The sequence below is a fragment of the Stegodyphus dumicola genome, chromosome 8 (genome assembly GCF_044657685.1).
Source record: "Stegodyphus dumicola isolate Sdum_Otavi_A_Nest chromosome 8, ASM4465768v1".
Classification (NCBI taxonomy): domain Eukaryota; kingdom Metazoa; phylum Arthropoda; class Arachnida; order Araneae; family Eresidae; genus Stegodyphus; species Stegodyphus dumicola.
The window spans coordinates 170,941,144-170,958,193 of NC_140775.1; the positions used below are offsets into that span (position 1 = coordinate 170,941,144).

Genomic DNA, 17,050 nt, shown 5'->3' on the forward strand with positions numbered 1-17,050 from the left:
AGGCCCAGAGTGTCTCTCTAGTTCAAAGCCAGTGGTTCCAGATTTTCCTCGGTCTCTGTAGCTGTGATGTTATTTCGTCTTTTGACTGGGCACGATTGTCTGAATGCCATCTTTTTAAAATTCGACTTAAAGATTGTTCTGTATGTACTCTTTGTAAGTCTGGACAATCCTTGGATAAGGAGCATATTGATCAGTGCACTGCACTATTATCTTTTAATTCTATTGTTAAACCTTTTCCTTAGAGTATAGTGCAATTTGGTTGTTACTTTCTGTCTAATGCGCGATGGATGGTATTTCTAACCAATATAATCAATGAAGATGTCTTTAATGTTTTTGGAAATGTATTCAACACATATGACAGGGTTATCATTGAATAGATTTTTTTTCTTAAGTATTGGGAAGCAAGATCAAGGTTAATGGCTTAGTGGCCAAATGTTTTCCATTTGTATAAATAAATAAATGGCTATTATTATAGACTGCTTCCAGATGCTTTGAAAAACGAGCGATTGTAAAGTAAAATTTTAAAATGCGTGTTGTTGCAAAATGTGATAAAGCAGCATTTTGTCAGTACAGTGACACCTCGACTTTCCAATCGATTTACATGCAACTTTTTGAGACAAGAACTTGTGTCCGAAATGTGAACTGCATCATATTTCGGCCCCTAGATTCGTAATTATTACCGAGATAAAAATTGTTATAGTATTTTTAACATTATAATAAGTATTTAATATTACAATATAGATTTGTAAAATATTAACTATAAGTTGCATAAAAATACATATCTCATTTATTTTTTAAAATAAAGATGTATGTGTAACGGTTAATATGATAAACACCGCTTAGTCTGATAATATTTTAAAATCTATGTCATAACTGCTAGTTATATAAAGCTATTTGCTATTTAATTTTCCGCTCCAAAAGTGCCGAAACTTGAATTCACAGCAGGTAGTGCATTGTCTGCTCGTTTTGTGTGTGGATTGTGGAACTGTTTGTAGTATCGTGGCCTACTGCACTTTAATACATCATCTTCCTTAAAGTATAGTGCAATTCGGTTGTTACTTTCTATCTAATACGCGATGGATGGTATATCTAACCAATATAATCAATGAAGATGTCTTTAATGTTTTTGGAAACGTATTCAACAAATATGACAGGGTTATCATTGAATAGATTTTTTTTTCTTTAAATCTCATTTTCCAGAGAGAATAAAACAACCGATGACAACAAAACTAAGAAGAAAATTCAATTTTTTATGCAGAAAGAAAAAAAAACGGAATTCGAATTGAAGATTGAATTTCTTATGCAAAACACTAAGCAAAGATTATATGAATAAAATTATTAACTTCTATATAAAATCACATTGTTTTTATTTAATTTTTTCCAAAAATTCTAAATGAATCGAATTAATTGTTTTCCACAAGATTTTTTTAAAAAACCTCAGTTTTGAGATATAACTGACGAGGATGTAACTGTTTGTTATATACGAGCGAGGACATAACTGTTTTTTATGTTGTTTTGTCTGTGTAACGAAGATATAACTTGTTTGAGATATAACTGTTTTGAGATATAACTGACAAGGAAAGAAAAATAAGTTCATAAGCTGATGTACTGCTGTGTTATTAATTTCTGTTAATTTAAAAAAAATTACAGATAAGTATCAGAAATTAAGTCGGCCTTCGGTATAAAATCAGTAGAATCAAAGTATTGTGAAATTAGTGAACCGGAGTTTATGACCAGCCGGAGTTTGTCTTTCGTGTCATATAAAATGCATTGTAAAAAATTTCAGTTTGTTATTTAACTCATACTTACAGACGATATTTTACTCATATTGTCTTAAATATAAAACAATTAGTTTTACAAGTAGTACTTAGATAAGATCTCAAATATAAATATCAAATTTTGTTGCAAATGATTTTTATTCAAAGTTTTTGGTAATTAAGGGAAAATGTATATTTTTATATAATTTATATTTTATAATTATCTTACTTGAGCAACCCAAATTAATTTACAGAAACAAAATTGGCTGTTAAAAATAATAGTCATTTATAAAGCTAAACACCAGGACTTAATTTCTATCATATTTATTAATGTGATATTATAGGTATTCGTTTAGATTATTAAAATTATTCTAAAGTCCATTTATCTCTCTTAGAAGTGTGCCTTTCGTGATGGTCTTTTTAAGGACCTTGATTCTGTATTCCCATTTTCGAGATTGTCTGACACCCAGACAATCTCGAAAATTTTCTGTTATCAGCTGCTTCTATCAGCTACTGAACATGGAAGCAAATTACGAGAACAGAATAATTTTACCCTTTGCTATGAACACTTACAAAATACTTGCATTTTTACGAATTTTATAGTTTCGAAATTCGAAAATTTAAGTGTTCTTCATATCTTAATTTATTTGTCGTCAATCTATGCATGGTTAATTAATTGATAAAAAAGAGATTATTATTTCGCTCAATTATCTCTAAAACTGACATCCTAAAATATTATGACATATCCTAAAATTATTTCATGGAGCCCACAATTTGCACTGTAGTAATAAAACCCTGGTTGTCGTTATAATCTTTTAATTTATTTATTGCTTTAATTCTGAATTTCACAAAAGGCGCATTAGTATAAGTAAAAAGGCGCTATGTAAATTTTTGAACATTATTCCTTTTGAAATAAAATGGCATTAATTGATTGATAGATTTAATCACGTATTACTTTTAACTCCGAGCTAACTTATTTCTTGTAGGGAATCGTCAAACCAGAATTATAAATTCATCTTCTCCATATTCCAAATCTAAAAATGTCATTTAGTGAAAGGAAAATCTCAATACACAATTCAGAAAGAGGTATAATTTTTTTTTTCTGATAAAACTCTGAAAAAAAAAAAAAAAAACTTTGTCCCTCAGAATCAACCAAATTAATTTTACAAAATCAAATTAAATTATGCTTGGACTTGACGAGTAACGATAAAAATGATTGCAAAAGAATATCCACTTAGCAAACTCTCAGAATGACTGTTAAAGTTTTGGAAATGGCTTCAATTCTTATTCGCTTGTATAGTTGCTGTGATTTTTCTGTATTTCATCAAGAATATCCGTGTAGTTCATTTAAAAAGTATTTTCCAATCCCGATCCTTCAATCTAATCTTTGTAATTGATAACTTTTACAAAACATTCGTGATTTCGCAGAAGATCGGGCAATAAAAGACGTTGAGTATACAGAAAATATTCATTAAGGATTTATTTACTCTTTTCTTAAGAAACGGAGGAATAAAAATTAGTCAGTATAAAGATCAGTATAAATTCAATCAGATTTATCAGTATAAAAACATAAAACCTTAATCATCCAATACATCACAATATATAGCTATATCAACATTGTACTCTCTTGATCAAAGGTATATTAATTTGCGGTTTATATCAAAGTACTCTATCACATTCTGTAAAATTTATGATGCCAAATAAATGCGAAGAAATTTATTGTATAATCTCAAAATAGAGTGTCTTATTGCGATGAAATCAGAGACACTAATCTCTAGCCGAATACCGTAAAAATCGATTTCGAAATATCTGCCATAAATGCTTTTAAAATTCATTTATGTTTAGCTCAGATTTATTTATAAACGGGAATTAAAATTTAATGCTAATTTGAAATTGTTGCGTAACTAATTTACTGCTACTGTCGCTATTAATCATCGAACTCTTCTAATTTTATAATTTTGAAAAAAGAAGTTGTAACGTTGCGCGCTTCCAACCTGCACGCAACAATAGTGGTGACTGCTAAGAACTGGAAGTAGACCAAAGTCTTGAGAAGGGTTTTAATCCCTTTTTATTCAACTTTAGAAATTACAAATGCGTGCTCTTGACGCTCACAAACTACGCCGACCCGGCGGTAAAATAAAAATAAGAAACTGAAAAGAGATAATAACAAGTGACTAACTACGAGGCTCTCTAAACGTAACTAACCTCACCGCGTTCTAAAATACCGCTGATAATTCAGCAAACTCTGAATAATACGTTGAAAGATTAACAATCTGCCGAGGCAAACACACAGGCCGAAACGCGTGGTTCTTCAATTTCTAACTAGCCACCTCCACGCTCGTGAAGCAAGAAAGCACACCTTCGAACTCGTTTCCCTTCTATTTAACTTAGATTACTTCCGCTGACAATTTGAATCCTTGCGCGTTCTACTAAAATTTACATACTCTGGCATTGGCAATTCTAGGGGAAAGTAAGGCTTGGCAGGAAAGATAGTTTAAACTTAAAATAAATGTTAGTTAAAATAAATATAAACCCTACAAAGTGAATAAGCAAATTTAATGAATTATCCCTGAAACTAAAGCTGATGATATAAAGAAAGGTATTACAGAATATTGATGAGGCTTCAAAAAGCATAAGAAAAATAAGCAACTGCTTATGCGATAGACTCTCTATTTTGCACAAAGCAAAAAAATAAGAAATAAAGACCACATAAATCAATAAATTTAATAGCTCTTCTTTGTGGCCAAACTTTACAAAAAACAAGTCCTAACAACTTTATAAAAAATCTTATGGGGACACTATATGGCTTCTTTCCACACCACACTCTTCTTATTAAATTATGCACATTTACATTATACACATTTTCACATTTTGCTGCACTTTGTTTAACGTTATTTCCTCGCATTATTCTAATTTAATTAACCGATCCTTCAAGACAAGTTGAAAAGGAGATCAAAAATGGAAAATTTGTAAATTAAATATTTTATCAATTTTTGTCGTAAGTGAGTAATACTTTTATAATTTTATTTTTTCATAATGAATATAAAACTTTCCAAAATATGAGTATATGAGCCGAGAAATCTTATTAAAAGACAGATTTTGTTTTTTGTCGAAAATTATATTTTTTATTTTGAAATTAATAAAACGTGAATATTTTTGTCTTTTAAAACACTTCTGTAATTGGAAGTATATGACTACGACCAACGATTGCGAAAATAAAAGCCGGGAAAGGGAGCCGTTATGCATGACACATATATTATAACGTATTTTCTCCCTTCTTTTCCGCATACCTCAGTGGAAACACACTCGACGCGTATTCGGAAGGTCCGGAGTTCGATTCCCGACTAGGGCATTGCACATTTTTCACGTCTCCAGCATCAAAATCCCTAATGACGCCACAAGTGGCGCCCGAACTCAAAGGTGGTGGACAATAATTCGTCGCCACCAGGATTTGGCGAGTGAGTCTCCTAATTCCCAGTCGCCCTTTAAAAGGGGGTGTATAGAAGGTATTTTCTCCCTTTTTTCCGCGTGCCTTCATGGTATAATTGGAAGCATACTCGACCTGTGTTCAAGAGGACCCAGGTTCGTGTCTCGGTGTGTCCACTGCATATTTTTACCTCTCCTGCTTAAAAAAAAGACCTAATGACTCTGCAATATATGTATACATACACTTTTCGTACTGTTGATTGCAATACAAAAGGGAGGTGCATAACTACCGTATATACCCGCGTATAAGTCGAGATATTTTGGGCAAAAAAAAAGACTTCAAAGTGGGGGGGTCGACTTATACGCGGGGCCATAAAAAATTAAAAGAATCGGAAGTTCAAAAATTTCTTTGTATAATGCAGTTGTTTTCTTCCCGCACTCGAATTGGACGACTTATCAAATAAGTCACTTACTTGAAGTAATTTCATGACTTAAATTATGTGACGAACTACAGTGGTGGCCAAAATTGTGGACACTTTTGGAAATTTTTATGTTTTTGCCCCTGAAAAATGCGAATGCCTGCGAATTACCCTCTGAATGATTATAAAATCATTTTAAAAAATGTTGTATTAGCAACGAACTAGACGGCACGGAAGATGATGCTGTTTTTGAAAGTGAAAATGACGACGAAGGCTGTAGTAGTGATTGTAACAATACAGAGTTCGAGACTGAAAATATGTATGATGACGAGCCAATGACGACAGAAGAGTTCTATGAAATGTTTGGCGAATCTGACCATGAATCAGACGTTGAAGGATTTTGATTTTGTTTATTTACCAAGGTATTTTTTATCGTATATTTACTTTTTTTCTCAGATGATTTTGAATAAATGTAGTACTTGAAAAATTTTTTTCGAAGTTTCTCGATCGATTTCGGAAGTGGGGGATCGACTTATACGCGGGTTTCTTATTTTCTACGAATTTTTTATGTCGAAGTGGGGGGTCGACTTATACGCAGTATCGACTTATACGCGAGTATATACGGTAGTTGTTATTAGCAGTCCAATACCATATATAAAATAATTCAGTCTTTACCATACATAAAATTTCAGCGTTCTACGGCTAATCGTTTTTGGAGTAAAGCGAGATACATAAACACATACGTACGTATATATGGCGTTACGAAGAAACCCTTTTTTTGGATCCATTTTATAATCCATTCTGAAAAAAATAATCCTTTATTTTGAACGTATGTACAGACGTCATGCAAAAAAATCGCCGAAATGAATTCGGGAGCATTTCCATTGAAATATGATACTCGAAATGTTTCGCGATATCAATGTTTCCTTTACTCCACACAAGGAAGTAACACTGAGTGGTAGTTTTTGGAGCTCTTGATTCAGCAACGCGGAATTCTTAAATCGAAATTTCTTCTATTTTTATTTTCCTTTTTAAATATAACATATTCAACATTCTTCATCGATACTGAAACTTTGAATAATCATTTCTACATCTTAACAAATTACCTTGAATTAATAAATAGATTAACAGAGATAAATGATATAAAGCAATTTATAGCATTAATGTTTAATAAGTGCTGAAACTTCACTAACAAGCTGCACTACAACGAATATTTACAATTAATAGATTCTTAGCAGAAGAACGTCTTGTATTGAATGTCAGTATTGTAATATGACACGACTATGACAAAGATATCTCCTTGAAAACTATTGCCAAAATTTCATAGGATGTAAAATAAACCCGTACCAGGTATCAAGGATAAAGAAGTTAAGGGCTATTGTTTAGACAAGAAAATTGCAAAGAAACTGGTTAAATATATGTTGAACATTAGGCGTAATGACATTGAATTTTTCAAAAATTGTAATAATTACTCTATACTTAAAGATCGTGTTAATAATAGGAGGAAAATAGAACAAATATATTCAGTGCAAGGCCATGATTTAAAATGTTTAAATATACGACGCATTCATAAATAACTAATATTTTAATTACTATAATACTAAAATAAATGGCAAAAAATCGTACTTTTTTATGTTTAATATACATAAAAAACTAATACCATAATATTAGTTTTATACTAAAATAAATGGTAAATATAATATTAGTTTTATACTAAAATAAATGGCAAAAAAATCGTACTTTTTTATGTTTTAATATTATTAATCGTCCCGGGTTAATGTTTTAAATACTAACCACTTGAAAAATTCTGTTTTAAACATTGAAAAAAATCTGATGTGTACACCACATGACTTCCTTGTACGGAATATTAAATTATACGCATTTTTTCTTGCATTTCATTTAAACTTATTGGATGGAATTAAATCTACGCCGACAGCGCATAAACCACAATAGAATAAAGGCATTCTTTAAAATCCACTCTAGTATTTGTTTACCATAGCGACACTCTAGCGCTAGGTTCACTTAACAGTATTATATTTTGTTCCTATTATAACTCAGAATGCACAAAATTTATATCATTTAAAGAATTATCTAATCGTTGCCACATGTTCTATTCAAATACTATAATAAAGCTAGAACAATGTAAAAAAGAAATTAAGCAAAAAAAAAAAAAAAGAAACAGTTTTTTTACAGACGATTGAGTATTTGTCATTCAATTAATTCAGTTCTCACTTTGCGACAAGGCAAAAATACATAAAAACCCAAAATATCTGTATTAAAAATTACTAATTATTAAAAATTAAAATACTAATTATTAAAAATTAAATTATTAAAAATTAAAATATTAAAAATTAAGTAAATCTTAAACACTTATTTCCTCGAAAAAATCTCAGAAAGGATTAAGCATGATTTAAATCGCAATAATAAATGAAGGCGTTATCTTTGTTGTTGCGAAGCTACGTTTCTGTAGATTAGCAACAAATTCATTACCCTGCTGTTTCAAATGTAAACAAGCAATCAAAAAAAATTATTAGGCTTAGCGGCACTTAAACAACTTTTAAATTATTGATAATTCTAAAAATATTGCATACAGATTTACTAAAGACATAAAAACCTTAACCAGAAGATAAGAACAACATAATTCAATCATTTTTGAAGCAAAAAATGTACAATTTACAAACATATAAGAGTAAAGAAAATGAGATCATTGAGTCGGGTAACAGAGTGGATATATTTATAAATATATTTATATACGTTTGGCGCAGCCGATTGAAACCAAAATACGAGTTGCACATCTACATGTTATAGTAGTCCTGTATACAAAATTTCAACTTTCTGAGGCTACTCATTTTTGAGTTATGCGAGATACGTACGTACATACGTTCGTACAGACGCCACGAAAAATTCTCTTCAGAATTCATTTTAAAGCAGTTTTATAATTTTTTTGGAGGAAAAGAGTCTTTTATTCTGTCCTTACTACAGATATCATGCAAAAACATCGTTAAATTGCATTCGAAAGTGTTCAAAATGGATATTTTCGTTGAAATATGCTGCCTGAAACTTTTCGCAATTACAATACTTCCTTTTTACTCCGTACAAGGAAGTAAAAAGGTGACTAATAGTTTCTTTACAGTCTTTTTATTTTTTATGATTCTTTAATTTAATTGTTTACACCACTTCTTACATTTTTTTCCCCGATTTCATAACAAAAATTTGGTTTACATCTCAGGCTTAAAAAAATTTTTCTCTTCTAGACACAATTATTGGCTTTACACACTTTTTCTCAGATAGGATAATTTATTAAAAAATAATTCCTTTTTGAGTTATACTGTAATACAAAGTTATATTACAGAAAAGCCTTATTAGCATATCTATCTGTATAGTTAATGATTTTAAGAAAGTAACAACACGCATTTACATGACTTGATGGTAATTAATTATACCTATAAGTTAAGATATCTAAAAACTGTAATTTTCCTGTTTTCCATCATCATTTCTCTAAAATCATGGGTCAGCATTTCTAGAAGTTTCGCCCAATTGTATAAATCCTATGTCAGTGTAAAACGACCGACTATTTATTATGATTCTCGCATAAAAGTTTTAGAAATTTCTTTTAATTTTATGCAAAATCACAATCGATTAGGAAGTTTCAAAAACAAAAGGTTATTTTCCATTAAAACATAATGCTATTATTTATAAAGCAAGTCGTTTCAATCATACATTGCTTTCTAATTTGGAGGGAAAAAATCAGTTAAAAACAGTGATTTGTTTATCCACAATGTTGCACTTCGTAAATATGGAAATTTCATGACGATGATAAAAAATGTTTTTTTTTTTTTTAATTTTATTTAAAATATTTTAATATTTGGAGAAAAAAGTGAAATGTAAATACAATATTAAGGATATCAAAATAAATATAAAAAGTTTCACTATCATAAATCAGTAAATTATAAATATATTTATCTTTAAAATATTTTGTACTTTAAAGGTACTTAACAACTTAAATAACTATGACATACATTTCCCATAATAAGCGATGCCAAAGAAGATATTTTCTAAAAAATGTTAGGTTTGAAAGTTTAGTCTACCAATTAATAGTTAATCAGCTATCTTTTTTAAACTCCGTTTAGTGACATTTTGTTAACTATATTACTACAAATTTTGTCTAATTGAAAATAAAATAGAGTATTTCAATGACACCGTGTTACACATTTCAAATAATTTCTTTAAAAATTTCTTGTAAAACTTAGATGGCAGGTAAATGTCTTTGAAACCCAACTTATTCAACTTCAATTGAATATTTGAAGTCAAACAGATATGGAACCCAGAACTAATGCTGTTAGAGCATTTTCGAGCTCGTCCAAAGTAATCTACATTATCACAGATTACTTCGAAATCACTAGAAAAAGCACTTCATAACATGGAGCTGAATCTCTCTCTAAAAATGGGAATAAATTCGAATTTTCTTGTTGCAATATAACACTCACATTTTTTTTAAAAAAAAAGTCAGTTTGGTACTGAAGTTATAAAAAATATTGCTTGATTTTTTCTTTTAACAAAGACATTTCTAGATCGAATTAGATACTCTTTAGGTGGCATCGAATTAAGTATTTCAAAGTGAAGTCAAAAAATAACATCTGCAAAATCTTCTGATGCTGTTTCGTATTTAAGAATGAAAACGATTCGCCTTCAAATGTAATTTCTTATGAATCCATTTATTATTTTAAACTGAAAGTAAAGATTTAAACAGAAATTTTCCACATTTTAGATATAAGTGCATTTTTCATAGAATATTATTAGATTTCATAGAAGATTAGTAATATTTATGCCGCAGAAGATTATTGCATTTTTTAGCGTGTGTTGAAAAAACGAACTTTTGAACAAAACTAAATTTGAAACAGAAGTTTCTAAATAAAATTTTGAAAATAAAAATAAAGTTTTGTACAAAGGGCCGTAATGTGAATTGCCAAGAAATGCTTCATGAATTAATTTGTATATTTTATCTGAACTTATAAGCTGTCCAATTACTGACGATAGGAAAATTTTATATTTATTAAAAAAATACTTTTGTCTTATGGCATTGTGTGCAAATCATTTAAATAAATGAATGAAAATAACAAACAAAGCGTATGCAAAGCGTATGTTTTATTATGAATCCGATATCCATAGATGTAAATAAATAATATTCATAAAGGTATTAAAATTTATTTATAATACGTAAGAACATCTATGTCTGAAACATGCTGTCTGATCAGCCTTTAACAGCCTTATAGCGTGAAAAACAGAAATTAAAATTTATGAGGAATATTAAAAAAAATGAAGTATTATCAACGCAGAACACCGTTAGACATTGTAACGTCTTTGTTATGCTACCAGCGTAATACAAGTAAGAAATGTAAAGAAACCTCGCGCATAAAATATCCGAGCTTGAACATGCACGCTATGTTGTTAATGTTAATGGAATGCTTTGAAATCATTGAGTTTGTTAATCAAAAATTCGTTAAAGTTTGACAAAATATGAAAAAGATAATAAAAAAAATTCCGAATTTGGACTTCCAGACGCCCACATGCGAGTGGAGGACTACGTTATTCAAAATTTGATGTTTCTAGGTACCGTTGTTTAATCACAATGCGACAAATATACATATATTCATGCTGATTCTTCATTATTTAATTTCTTTAAATATAATGCAGGGCTCTAATATTTGGTGGCAACAATTTAAAAAGTGATTCAGACTGATATTGATCCAACCCAAAATGCCGGAACGAAATTAATAGCTCTTCAGGGCTAACGCCCTTTGGGTTAAAAAAATGACTGATATAGAAAAGAAAATGAAATGGAAAAGAAATCGATGCCTTACTTTTTATATTTTGCAGAAAAAGCCGATTTTTATTAAAATATTTGCAATATGAAAAATATAGTTAAAAAATTGTATTTACTATTGTAAAACTTATATTTTAATTATAATATACGTATTACTTTTAAGAATCGTGAGGAAGGCAGCAAACACATTAGTGCACGTGAAGTGGCATAAACCTTAAGCCTTGTCTTTAACGATACATAAAAAATGAATTTATTATCAAAATTTTGCTATTCTCGGGCACAAATTTTATATTGACAAACACAAAAGCCCCTGAATAAGCCACTTACCAAGCTTTTTTACAAGCATATTTAACAAGCTTTACCTTTTTTGCTAAAATACTTAATCAATCGGTTATGTATTAAATATAAAACATACAATTTGTAAAGGCTACTTATTTTGCCTGTACTATGACTAGTTTCTTAATAAAAAAGTTGTCCAGATTTAGTTTCCTGACGTCATTTATTTTACCTTTTTAAATAGGAAATTATATATTTGATTTCTAAATGTCTGAATTTTCAGCTTCTCTTTCTTGCTTATGATTAGCAATGCAATGCTTTTCTTCCATAGTTGTAAAATAACATCAATCCAAAGCATTTCTATTTTTAAAATGCCCAAACTTCTATTGCGAGAGCAAATTCTATTAGGTAGATTATAAGGTATTTCTCCCACCTTTTTGGCGTGCCTTCGTGGTGTAGTGATTCTGCACGCCGGGCCGGTATTCCAGAGGTCCGCGGTTCGATTCCCGGCGAAGGCGATTGCTCAATTTTCACTGCTCTTGCTTCCAAAATGTCTCTACAAGATTTAAAAACTGAACAGTCATAACCACCCTGTTCATATAAAGCTCTGTTCTAATATTTCATTGCGAGCTACAGAGGGGATTTCTTTACACCAAGTCAAATATGAGCAACCAAGAATTTTAAATTCCGTTAATACAGATAAAAGTAATTTCCATTACTCTTATTTTTATTCACGAATCATTTTCATTTATTTATTTAAGTGCAGCTGAAGTATAAATTCTTGATTTTGTTTGTAAACTTTTGAAACTGTTTAACACTGCTAATTTCCTTTTAATTATGATATCTTGCATAATTTTAAATAATAAAAGTAGGCTTTTGTTATAATTCGCATCTCTGAAATCCGTTGATATATAGCAGACCAAAAAAAATTAATTAAATTTACTCTGAAAAGTGTATTTTTACGCTGAAAATTGCAATAATGACAATATAACACTTTTCTTATATATCTCCATAATTAGCATAATACCTATGATAACATAAAGAAGTATAGAAGACAAAAATTATTTAAACAAATTTGAATGTTTTAATAACTTCTGTGCATGTAAATATGTAAAACATAGACTGTGCAGTTAATCAGAAACTTAGGTAACCCTTAGTTCTTCAATAATAATCTATCTTCTAAATCTTCCTTAAATGTTTTTATCGCTGTTTTTTATTAATGTCTTTTTCTCATCAAGAGAACTCATTTTTCAAGATCTCTGGAATCTTGTTATATGTACTGTAGATGAAAAACAAGATACGAAAGAATACGTATATAGTTTCATGATTTTGTTAAATGAATCGGCATTAATATTAGTAATTAATTCATCTTTTGTTAAAAGACGTTTGGAACATTGGGTTTTGGTAACTAAAATTGAGTTTACTTCAAAAAAAAAAAAAAAGAATAAAAAGAAAGAATTTTACTCATATATTGTTCTTAATTAATTGTGACTTATACAAATTTACTCTTTTGCACCTTGATATTTGGTTCATTTAGGTTTAAAAAAAAAAAAAACTATCATTTAAAACCATAATTCTTGTTACAATTAAACTCTCTGTTCTTAAACTATCTAAAAAATTAGCAGTTGAAAGAGTTAAATAATAAATGGAGTCAGTTTTTTAACTGCTGAGAACAGTCAAAGATATGCAAACAATCCCAAAAGTAATGCAGAACGCAGTTTTATTAGCCTATAATTTAAATTTATAGGTTAATAAATTTAGCCTAATTACATTAGGAGGAAGGAATTAGGACAGAAGGGACTGCATTTTCTGTTTTCTTTACTTTTTGCTATCTTCTTCTTGTCTTTACCTTTTGCAGGTACAATAGTATTAATATTGTTTTACTCAGTCCATAAACATCGTATTTTGCGTGAGCAAAAATACTTAAGTCATAATTACAAAATCTTTACAAAAATATCACTTACTGTTTGGTGGGGAAAGCGACCTAGATGCTTGAAGCCAGGGAAAAGCAGATCCCAGTGGATGTGCCCAACAAGGGGCAGCAATAGGTACTGCTGTACTCTGAGACTGAAGAGTAATGGGCCGAGACCCTAGTCCAACAGTGCATGCAGTCCCAGTCACTTGCAGTCTTTTATTGTCATCGGTAGAGTCTAAGATACCATCAACCGTAAATCTCTTAGGTGCTTGTTCTACAGGCCTAAGAGCTGCAGGCGACGGGGACCGTCTAAATGTTCGACTTTTATCAGCTAAAAGATAATCTACAGAGAATGAAATGCATGATTTAGGTACTGCTGAAGTATAATATTTCTCAGGACCCCGCGGGGGTTGTAGACGATCATTCGCAACTCTATAAGGAGGTGAAGGACTGTGTGACAAATCATCCGTATCATCAAAGTGTCCCGACACTGGAGGAGACGGAGAAGATGCAATCGGTGACGGCATGTTAACTTCTGCCATATTTTGGACAACAGAACAACTTAACTGCATCTCCAGAACACCGATAAAAGTATACCTCTGTAACAACAGGAAGACTTTCCTTATCCAATTGAGTATTCGAGACTTCGAATTCGGCGCATGATCACTACACGCCCAAAAAGTCCGACAGAAACCGAAACTGTTTCGAAATTGGGGCCCAACGAGTCGAGGGTTACCGATGTTAGTATGTAGTCTAGTATCATCTGAATCCCCTCGCACCGGCGGCATTTGAAAGAGGTGGTAACATCACTCAGCTCGCCATTCCCATTGGCTATTGATCGTGACACACGCACTAGTGCGCAGAGGGGGCCGTCCTCCAAATGGGAGGGGCGAATAAACAACCCCCTCATAGTATCCTTCTATGCCACAGCCCTCGGGCAAGTAGAAAAGATAGCTTGTCAGGTGTCGTGTACATTTTAAGTGCTCTTAATTAACACATCACAGCGTCTCCCCCCTTTTTCGATCTGTTTCCGTTGCAGGCTGAGTAAAACGCCCGTTGTTGCAAATGACAGGTCGTTTTTCTTTCCTGGCAGTCAAGTAAGACGTCGAAAATTGAAACTGCAGAGACGGGAAAACGAGCTACAGGTTAGAGTAACTCTTCGTGAACGGTGACAGGGACATGGATTGCTATTGATGACTGAAAATAATTACAATAGGAAAATACTGCAAAAGCGGCATTATGATTTTTCTCTAAGCAAGCTGTATTAGACATGTACGAGAAATGTATATTTAGATTCAATTATATTCAATGTCTAGTCTATCTATGCTGTCATCAACACGATTTTTTCTGATTGCGCAAGTGTCTATTTCAGCCCTAGTGCATTATTTAAGCAAGAGTAATTAATTTTAATTTTTTTTTTTAGTCCAAAGGGATTTGAATCCCGAAGGACTATTAGTTTCGTTTTGGCATTTTGCGTCGGACTCATAAATGTCGGTTCACTTTTCAAACTGTTGCCACAAAATGTTAGAGTCCTGCATTATATTTGAAGAAATTAAATAATGAAAAATCTGCATAAATGTATGTATATTTCTCGTATTGTGATAAAACAACGGTACATAGAGTCATCGAATTTTGAATAACGTAATCCTCCAACGAATATGAGCATGTGGAAGACCAAATTTGAAATTTGAAATTTGTTTTAGGATCGATTTCCTATTTTTTAAAACTTTGACGAATTTTTGATTAACAAACTCAAGGATTTCAAAGCGAGCAATGGCAACGTTGTGCAGAAAAAACATTTTTATCTCCAGCGCGTGAGTCTCTGTATCGGAAATTCTAAAGATAGGCTCGTTTTAAAACTATTTTGCGATATTGCTGTTGCACTGGATCTTATGGTTTAAGTGCGAGTAACATGATATTTAATAAAGAAAGGTAATGCACAAAACGTTAAAACAACGTAATTTAATTTGGACGTAATTTAAAATCTGAAACATTTCAGATTTTTTTTTTTTTTTTTTTTTTTTTTTTTTTTTTTTTTTTTTTAAGTTAGATTGATAAGGTATGTTCATTTCTTTCTATCGGAAATATTTTTCATTACGTGATAGATTAAGTTCCATCAACCTATTGTGACAAACCGCTGTTTATAGACTTTATTACGTGATAGATTAAGTTCCATCAACCTATTGTGACAAACCGCTGTTTATAGACTTAATCTATTTATTACGAATTAAAACGTATAAAGTACTTACCTGTTTAAATTTTAATTTTTCTCATAGTCCGTACTTATTTTAATTGATAAATTTTCTCAAGTTCATAGCTAAAGTTTTGAAAGCTGAACATATTTGTAATTCAGTTGAGTAGAGAAAAAGAAATATGAGTTTAAGATAAATGAACTGTACATTTCAGGACTATAAATAAACTGCAAAAGCTATCAGTATTACGACTGAGATAAAATATTATGAAACTTTTTTTTTTTCGCACGATAGGTAAACAATTGTATTTATTTGCGATCATTTAAATAATACACCGGAATCTATACAAACATATATCGCACCTGATACTTTTTGAGTCTGTGTAATATGAATATAAATTGACAGAGAAAATATTTCTGCCTAGGTTATTAGCCTTCGAGTGCTTTATTATATATAATGAACCAATCTTACATTAAACCCAAACCTATAGTGGTAGAAAATGAAAAAAAATAAATAAATAAATAAATAAATAAAATCTGAAAACTCTCAGATTTTAAATTCCGCCCAAAGAGGCGTTTTTTAACGTTTTGTGTGTTATCTTAATTTATTAAATATTATGTTCTTCTCACTTAAACCGCATAAAATTCTATTCAACAGCAATATTACAAAGTATTAAAAAACAGCATATCTTTAGAATTTCCGATACACAGTCTGACGCTCCTTTGGGCTAAAAATAAAAAATAAATAAAGATAAGATTACTTATCATTTTAACTTTCCCTCTATCATTTCTTAATTTTAAGAAAGCATTTTTATTCCAAAGGGGCTTTGTCTCTGAAGAACTATTGTTTTCGTTTTGCAATTTTGCGTTGAATCACTATAAATGTCTGTTTCACTTTTCAAACTGTTGCCACCAAATGGTAGAGTCCTGCATTATATTTGAAGAAATTAAATAATGAAAAATCTGTATAAATGTAGGTCTGTTTCTCGCATTGTGATAAAACAACGGTACATAGAGCCATCGAATTTTGAATGGCGTAATCCTCCTACGAATATGGGCATGTGGAAAAGACCAAATTTGGAATTTGTTTTATTATGGATTTCATATTTTGTAAAACTTTAACGAATTTTTGATTAACAAACTCAAGGATTTCAAAGCGAGCAATGGCAACACTTTACGGGGGGAAAAAAGAAAATATTTTTATCTCCAGTGCGCGGAACTGTGTATAAGAAACTCTAAAGA

At 30.7% G+C, this 17,050-nt stretch overlaps 1 protein-coding gene across 1 annotated transcript in view; it reads right to left on the reverse strand.

Moving 5' to 3' along the window:
* The window catches only part of LOC118187022 (homeobox protein MSX-2-like), a 69,295-nt gene extending 54,942 nt beyond the window's left edge, over positions 1-14,353 (reverse strand). Inside the window, exon 1 of the mRNA XM_035357206.2 lies at positions 13,667-14,353. Within this exon, the coding sequence (XP_035213097.2) occupies positions 13,667-14,189 (523 nt within the window). The 5' untranslated portion in view covers positions 14,190-14,353. The remainder of the gene's footprint in view (positions 1-13,666) is intronic.
* Positions 14,354-17,050: the final 2,697 nt, after the last annotated feature.